Genomic DNA, 7,223 nt, shown 5'->3' on the forward strand with positions numbered 1-7,223 from the left:
AAACCTAACTTTAAATTTTGGAATAAACAAAAAATTAATACATATGGAAGTAAAATTTAGCAAGAACTCACCCTAATTTGAGAGTGAGAAAGAGAAGGATTGAGGGGTGACAGTTGGAGGGAGAGAGAGAGACAGAGAGGTGTGGTGATAGGGCGAAATATCACTACCCACGAACACCACCACCCACCCACCCACGAACACCACCAGCAACTAGGAGCAGCAACCACCACAACCCATGAGCAGCCTCAAGTAGGAGCAACGACCAACCCAGCCACAACCCACGAACAGCCGCAAAAAACCACGAGCAGCCCTACCCACCCACAACCAACCTCGAACAGGAGCTTCTATGGAAACAAAATTAAAAAAAAAAAGTAAAAAGCAAGTGAATGGAGTGGTGGTGGTGGTGGCCGGAATCTGGAAGAAGTGAGACAGAGAGGAGAAGTGAAGGCGGGAGTCCAAATTTTTTGGGCAAAATTCGATAAGTGTCTATGCATGTGTGAGCTGGGGAGGAGAACTATTGAAAGCCCGCTTTTTTTTTTTTAAATGGCAAGCGGTTTGGGGTTGAACCACTTGCCAATTTAACTAATGGTAAGCGGTTCAACCCCAAACCGCTTGCCATTAGTTAAATTGGCAAGAGGTTCGCGCCAAAACCGCTTGCTAATTAATATTACAGGCTTTTTTAAAAAAAATTAGGTAAATGGCAAGCGGATTTTTAAAATCGCTTGCCATTTGGGGCTTCTCATTACGTTTTTTCTACTAGTGATGCCTCCTAATCCCACTATGACCAGCATTTGAAAACCCGACAAGTTCTGCATCTTTTTTCTCCTTAATCTCTTGTTCTTTCCTTGTCGTCCTTACACTCTTAGCATCTTCAAATACATGAGTTGGACTATCTTCATCATTGACCCATATGTTAATCTCACTTTTTCCAGCCAACTCACTAAACATCCTCATTAAATCCTTATCATTGTTCAGATAGTGGCATATCATCTTATGCACATAGCTAAAGCTAGGAAATTTAGGCATCACTATACCCTTTTTAACTTCATTGTCCCAGTATTTAATAACCACATTAATAAGGTTTATCATACCAATGTCATCTAGAACAACAATAACATCACCACTATTATACTGAAATTTTACACAATTTCGTCACCCATTATACAATTTTCAAACAAAATGACTTTCCATTTCAACTTGCATAGTTTAGGAGAAAAAAAAAAATCGAATACCCTAATTGTATTACATTCAATGAAAAATAGAGCAAAGAACAAAATTCTAGATGAATTCAACATAATTCGAAATACCCAAATGAATTGGTAATTTCAAATATACAATCTTTAAAATAGAAAATTAAAATAAATGAATTTAAAAAAAAGGAGAGAAATTGAATTGATAAACGCACAGATACATATATTCAATTCAATACCCATGCATTCATACTTCCTAATACAATCAACACACAACAGCAAAACAAAAAAACAAAATTTGATTAATCCTTAATACATAAAAAACAACCCATACTTCATCAACATTAGTTCATACATAAAACAAGGCATCCATGGCATTCTAATGCAGAAAATTTGTTTTTTTGTTTGAAATTTAGGAAGAAGGAATTACCTTATAATTGTTGGAATTAGGTCTTTTTTTTTTCTTTTTTTTTTTTGCAGATTGAGATGATTGAGGTGAAGAATTTTGATAATTGCACTTGAGTTTGAGCGATCAAACAAGTAAAAATTTGAACGTTTTTCATCAGTGAAGTGATGAGAGTTTTGGTTATTGTAGGTATAATTCAATAAATTGAGTGAGGGTAGTTTAGTAAATTTATTATTACATAACCATGGTTAGTGTATTTTAGGCTAGTATATCATATTTAATAAAATGAAGCTATACTAGGGAATAATTATAAAACTAATCATCAATCATCAATCAATAAACTTATACTAAAGGAGAATATTAAATGACACATGTCACTATGTAATAAAAAAAATTCCCGCCTTTTTTTTCTTTCCAAATTCTTCTTCTAATTATAATTGTTACACTATATCTAAATATATCTAATTCACTATAATATTTTGTTTCCTACTTTACCAATATATATACATTCAAGTTAATTACTATTCCAAATCTTCCATATACTTTATATAGCATAAGTGCATAATATTTCCCTTCCAAATTCAATAATAAAACATTTTGCAACAACTTATAGAAATTTTAAGCAAAATATTATTATTAAATTGATATGCATAATATTTAATATAAATTTGTACAAAGTTTATATATATCATATGGGTATATATACAAGTATACAACCTAAAATTTATAACGATGTATTTTTTATTTTTTTTAAAGAATATTAACCTTTTATCATACTTTTATAAGGAGTAAAAATTCATGAAAAAAAATTGTTGAAAAACTTGAAATAAAATTGTCTTAATTATAAATTTGGTAAATCCGTGCATTGCACGGGACTTAAACTAATGCTATTTAAGAGAATTTGACAAAAATTTTGCTACCATAGAGAATTTACAAACTTTTATTGCTACCAATGAGAAAAACCTAAAAAAAAAAAAAAAACAATAACCACCCTTTAAAAACTTCACTTCTTTTTTTTTTTTTTTTCTTACACACACATACTTATATACATATATCCCATATATGAGCACGGGTACACTTAGTGAACAATAAAAGGAAAGAAATGGATGATAAAAATGAAAAGGCTAAAGAAACGCTCCAGTTAAATCAAAAGGGCATTTTCTTAAAAAAAAAAAAAAGAAAAAAAAAAGACAGAATTAGGACATGTTACATGTTAATTTTCCTGTCATTAAATACTAGAGTGTACCCGTGCTAATGTACGGGATATATTATTCGCGAAACAAATCATGATTTAAAGTGAATGGTTGGTACTCCCTCCATTTTTAAATACTTTCTCCACTTTTCTTTTTTTGCCGTTTTTAAATACTTGTTCCATTTCCTTATATTTTGAAAAGTTTTTACAATATTTAACTAATTTGTCTTACCTAGTGGACCCAATATAAATCATATTTTATTAATTTTATATTCTCTCTACTACTTTTGCATTATACAATTTTTTATTATTCCACCCATCCCACATAAATCATACTTCCTCCTTTTTTATAGTTGCAACACACACTTTATTGCGGTATTTAAGAAAAGTAGACCTCACATGATATAATACACTTAAAATAAAATTAAAAGGTTGTTAACAGTATAATCAAGTGGACCATGTGCTTTAAATAAAGATAGTAGTACAATTTCCACTATAAAAACTTTCTTTTTATAGTATGTTGCAATTATTGTGACATTTTCATTTTAGGGAAGTGTTGCAACTATAAAGAAATGGAAGAAGTATTTTACTTTGTAGTATTTCATATTCTCTCTCCTCCAATTTCTTATAAAACTCCGCGCGTGAAGAAATGAAGCAAGTATTTTTTTTTGAAAACAAAACAAGTATTTAAAAATAGAGGGAGTAGTTATTAGTCCCTTGAAATAAATAAAAAAAAAAGGAAAAAATAGTGGGATATGTAGTTATTGATTTTTTTTTTGTTTTTTAAATTGTAAAACCAAATGCATGGAATTTGTGTATTGGAGTAAGGGCCTGTTCACTTCAGCTTAATTTTAGTTCAGTTTAGTTCAGTTTCAATCAGTTCAATTCTATTCAGCTCCTAATTTCCTTCTCTCATAAAATATTCATTTCAGCTCAGTTCAGTTCAGCTCTAATCAGTTTAGTTCAGTAAATGTAAACATGCATTAAAGTGGTGAGAAGTTGAAAAAAAAAACCTGTTAAATTATACTTTGTACAAGTGTAATCAATAATTAATAACGTAATATTAAAACAAACACCAGGAATGGCACATGTCATTTCCTGGTGTCGTTTTCTCCCTCCAAAAACTATTTTCCAAAAATAAAAATATTCTAACTTGATTTTTCTTTTTATATTTTTTTATTGACAACCCAATAAAAATTATATATATTTAATTAATATATTATAATAGAAGTAAAAAATTCTTATTACTAATAATAATATTATTTGCTTAAAATGATTTTTTTCTATATATTCGAATCTGGAAATATTTTATTCTTTTATTTTATACTATGCAATAATATTTTCCTACATATAACTTTGTGACATAATGTATAATTATTTTTATTAGTCGTGCATGTAATAGAGTAATACTCTACTATTTTCTTTAGTATGACATGAAGTATAATTTAATATTTATTTTAGTAATTACAAATTTTTTTATCTTAATTTGGAATTTGATAATTTTGTATAATTAAATATAGTGTTAAACTAAAATTATCGTGCATGGCATGAGATCTAATCTAGTTATAGTAAATTAGTACTCCGTAATTCCGCATAAAATATAGTTGGAGTATATATATATATATATATTTAAGATAAGGAGAAAGACCTAGAGCATACCTCAACCCTCACGGTTTTTTGGGTCCGATATTTGTGGGTCAGACATTTTGAGAGTGAGGGGGAAGGATAAGGGATCCCACTGGTGACAATCTTACCACTAGACCAAGCTTAGCTAGGTTGTTGGAGTATATATTACGAAGTAGTATAGAATATAGATAGATTAGTATAGAGTACTCCGTAATGAAAGACCAGCGCTAACATGAAAAATTTGAAAGTGAAACTTCAATCCAACACACAAAACATCATCTACTCCCAACCATCGATCAAAACCAATCAACGGTCAGACCTTCACTACCCCAACACACACGGATCACTATTTCCATCCGTCCGATCAAAACTCAAATCAACCCCCCAAATAAACTCCCCCCATTTTCCTACCTCCCTATAAAAACCCCACTTCATTCCCCCATTTCAACATCACCAATTCACACCATTTTCTCTCTCCTCTGAAAACCTCAATCTTCTTCATCATATTCATTTCAAGCTTTTCAAAGATCAACAATGTCAGGCCGAGGAAAGGGGGGCAAAGGGCTAGGAAAGGGCGGCGCAAAGCGTCACAGAAAGGTGCTTCGCGATAACATTCAGGGTATCACTAAGCCTGCCATTCGTCGATTGGCTCGAAGAGGTGGTGTGAAGCGTATTAGTGGTCTTATTTATGAGGAAACTCGTGGTGTTCTTAAGATCTTTCTAGAGAATGTGATTCGTGATGCTGTTACTTACACTGAGCATGCCAGGAGGAAGACTGTTACTGCTATGGATGTTGTCTATGCTCTCAAGAGGCAAGGTCGTACTCTCTATGGTTTCGGTGGTTAGGGTTTGGGTTAGGGTTTGTTTTTAGTTTGATTGATAAAAGTATTGGATGTTTATGTAAATTTCTGATGTCTTGTTTTCATTTTGATGGAGAAATGAATGAAATAGTGATTTCCTCTATATTTGAAGTTGAGTTTTGCAATGTTTATATTTTTGTTTTGTGTATCTTTGCTATAATTTGGGATATTAAGCTCTGATTAATTGTTGATTATACAATGCTAAAATTGGCTATAATGGGTTACTGATTATGTTCTTCAATCTGTTGTTTGCAATGTTGATTTTTATTGAATATGCTAAGGATGATGCATTTTGTGGTTAGATGAACTACATACTCAATTTGGCTCTCCAAGGGTAAGAGTACATTTTATAGTGATTGTGGGATATGCACTACTGCTGTTTTTGATGTTTCTGCCTTGTACTATTTGGAGATTGTGATAGAGGTGTAATAATTGTTTAAGTTTTCAGTTGATGAATTTAAATTAAATTTGTCATGTTTCTTTCACCATGATTGCAAGCATTGTTGGCTAAGATCCAAAATAACCCATGTCTCTATGATTCGAGTGTGACTTGTTTATCTTCTAGCCAGTTTTGGCTTGGAAGTTCTGGTGATAATTTTGTTGAGGATGAAATGATGTGCTCATACTTGAGGAAGGTTTATTTTGGGCCTATTTTGAGTATTTGCTTGCATTGGTTCAATTAAGATTATGTGGGAGATGATAGCCTAAGTTAGATAGGTTATCATGTCGAAATTTGATGATTTATAGTGCTTCAACGATTACTGATGTACAGTACCGAAAAGCCGTTTCTGCTTTCAAATTTGGAGAGAAATAGTCTCTGCAGAAGCTAGAAAAGTTTTTTAGCAGCCACGTCAATCTGCTTTGTGGTTTTCTGTTATTATGGTGCTCATTGAAAGGCGAAAAGGGCCTCTGGTTCAGACCAAAATCATGTATGTAAAGGCTTTTCCGTATAAGGGAATGCAAATAGTTGCTGGGTTGGTCTGAGTGTGGTTGTTAGAAAGAAATGTGGCTGTGGGTAGAGCAATTTTCATCTTTTGCGAGCAGGAGCCTCGAAACTCTTTGGTATACAGACACTTGATGCATCCATTTTCTTTATAACTTGAAATTCCTGGTGATGTGGGTATCCTTAGTTGCAAATTTGCAATGCAGCTATATTGGTTTACTTGATGTGATGAAGTTTCAGGGTATTGTGTCGTATGGTAGCTGTCTGTTCCTGGATTGCCAACTTATTTTGCTTTGTAATTGTTAAAATTTTGTACTCTATATATCCTTGTAATGCTGATGAGTGTGATTCACATTACTAGTGTGGCTGTGTGGGTGCTGCCTCACTTGGAAAGGAAGTGATGTTTTTGTTTGATGAAAGTACATGGTCACAATAAATGGTCATTCTTTACACTTGCAAGATTTGTGTTTGGTCTACTTTTCTTGCCCTAACTTGAGGCTTGAGTGGAATATTATGGAACTAGCATAAAGCTGCTCAAATGTTGATTAAACCAGCCTCATACATTCATTTTGGTAGGCTACTATGCTTGGCTTTTCAATCGTTGTTCTGGAACATCTTCTGTCCAGACTGGTGGACAAAGAGCTGTGGTTTTGTACCCTGTATTGTATGAATTTGCTGCTCAATCTTTTTTAATGTTACATTTTGTCTGGATATTGAGCTATGGTTTTATACCCCAATCTGCATTCTTGATGGCTACTACTAAGAAAGGCAGCAGCAGCGGAATCTGAAGACCAGTAGCATCAGCAGTGCCTGCAGCCCAGGGTCCGAAGCAAGGGCCGCTTGCATCCCAATTGAATTTGGTAGTTATTGCATGCATGTTCGTGCAACTGAGGTTCTCACCATCTTTTACTACCGAGTCCTAGGTTGAGCCCAATTCAAAAATTTCCGAAACCATTTCAATATGTATGGTGCTTTTTTCATTTTTTGTGCTTCTACACTGACCTTA

The 7,223-nt window shown here is 32.9% G+C and overlaps 1 protein-coding gene across 1 annotated transcript; it reads left to right on the forward strand.

Annotated features, from left to right (window-relative positions):
* Positions 1 to 4,872: 4,872 nt before the first annotated feature.
* On the forward strand, positions 4,873 to 5,381 carry LOC145584902 (histone H4). Its single transcript, XM_081641683.1, has one exon. It carries the CDS (start codon positions 4,949 to 4,951, stop codon positions 5,258 to 5,260), a length of 312 nt encoding a protein of 103 aa, XP_081497809.1. The 5' UTR covers positions 4,873 to 4,948; the 3' UTR covers positions 5,261 to 5,381.
* The last annotated feature ends 1,842 nt before the right edge of the window (positions 5,382 to 7,223 follow it).

This window comes from Chenopodium album, chromosome 16, assembly GCF_948465745.1.
Source record: "Chenopodium album chromosome 16, dcCheAlbu1.1, whole genome shotgun sequence".
Lineage (NCBI taxonomy): Eukaryota > Viridiplantae > Streptophyta > Magnoliopsida > Caryophyllales > Amaranthaceae > Chenopodium > Chenopodium album.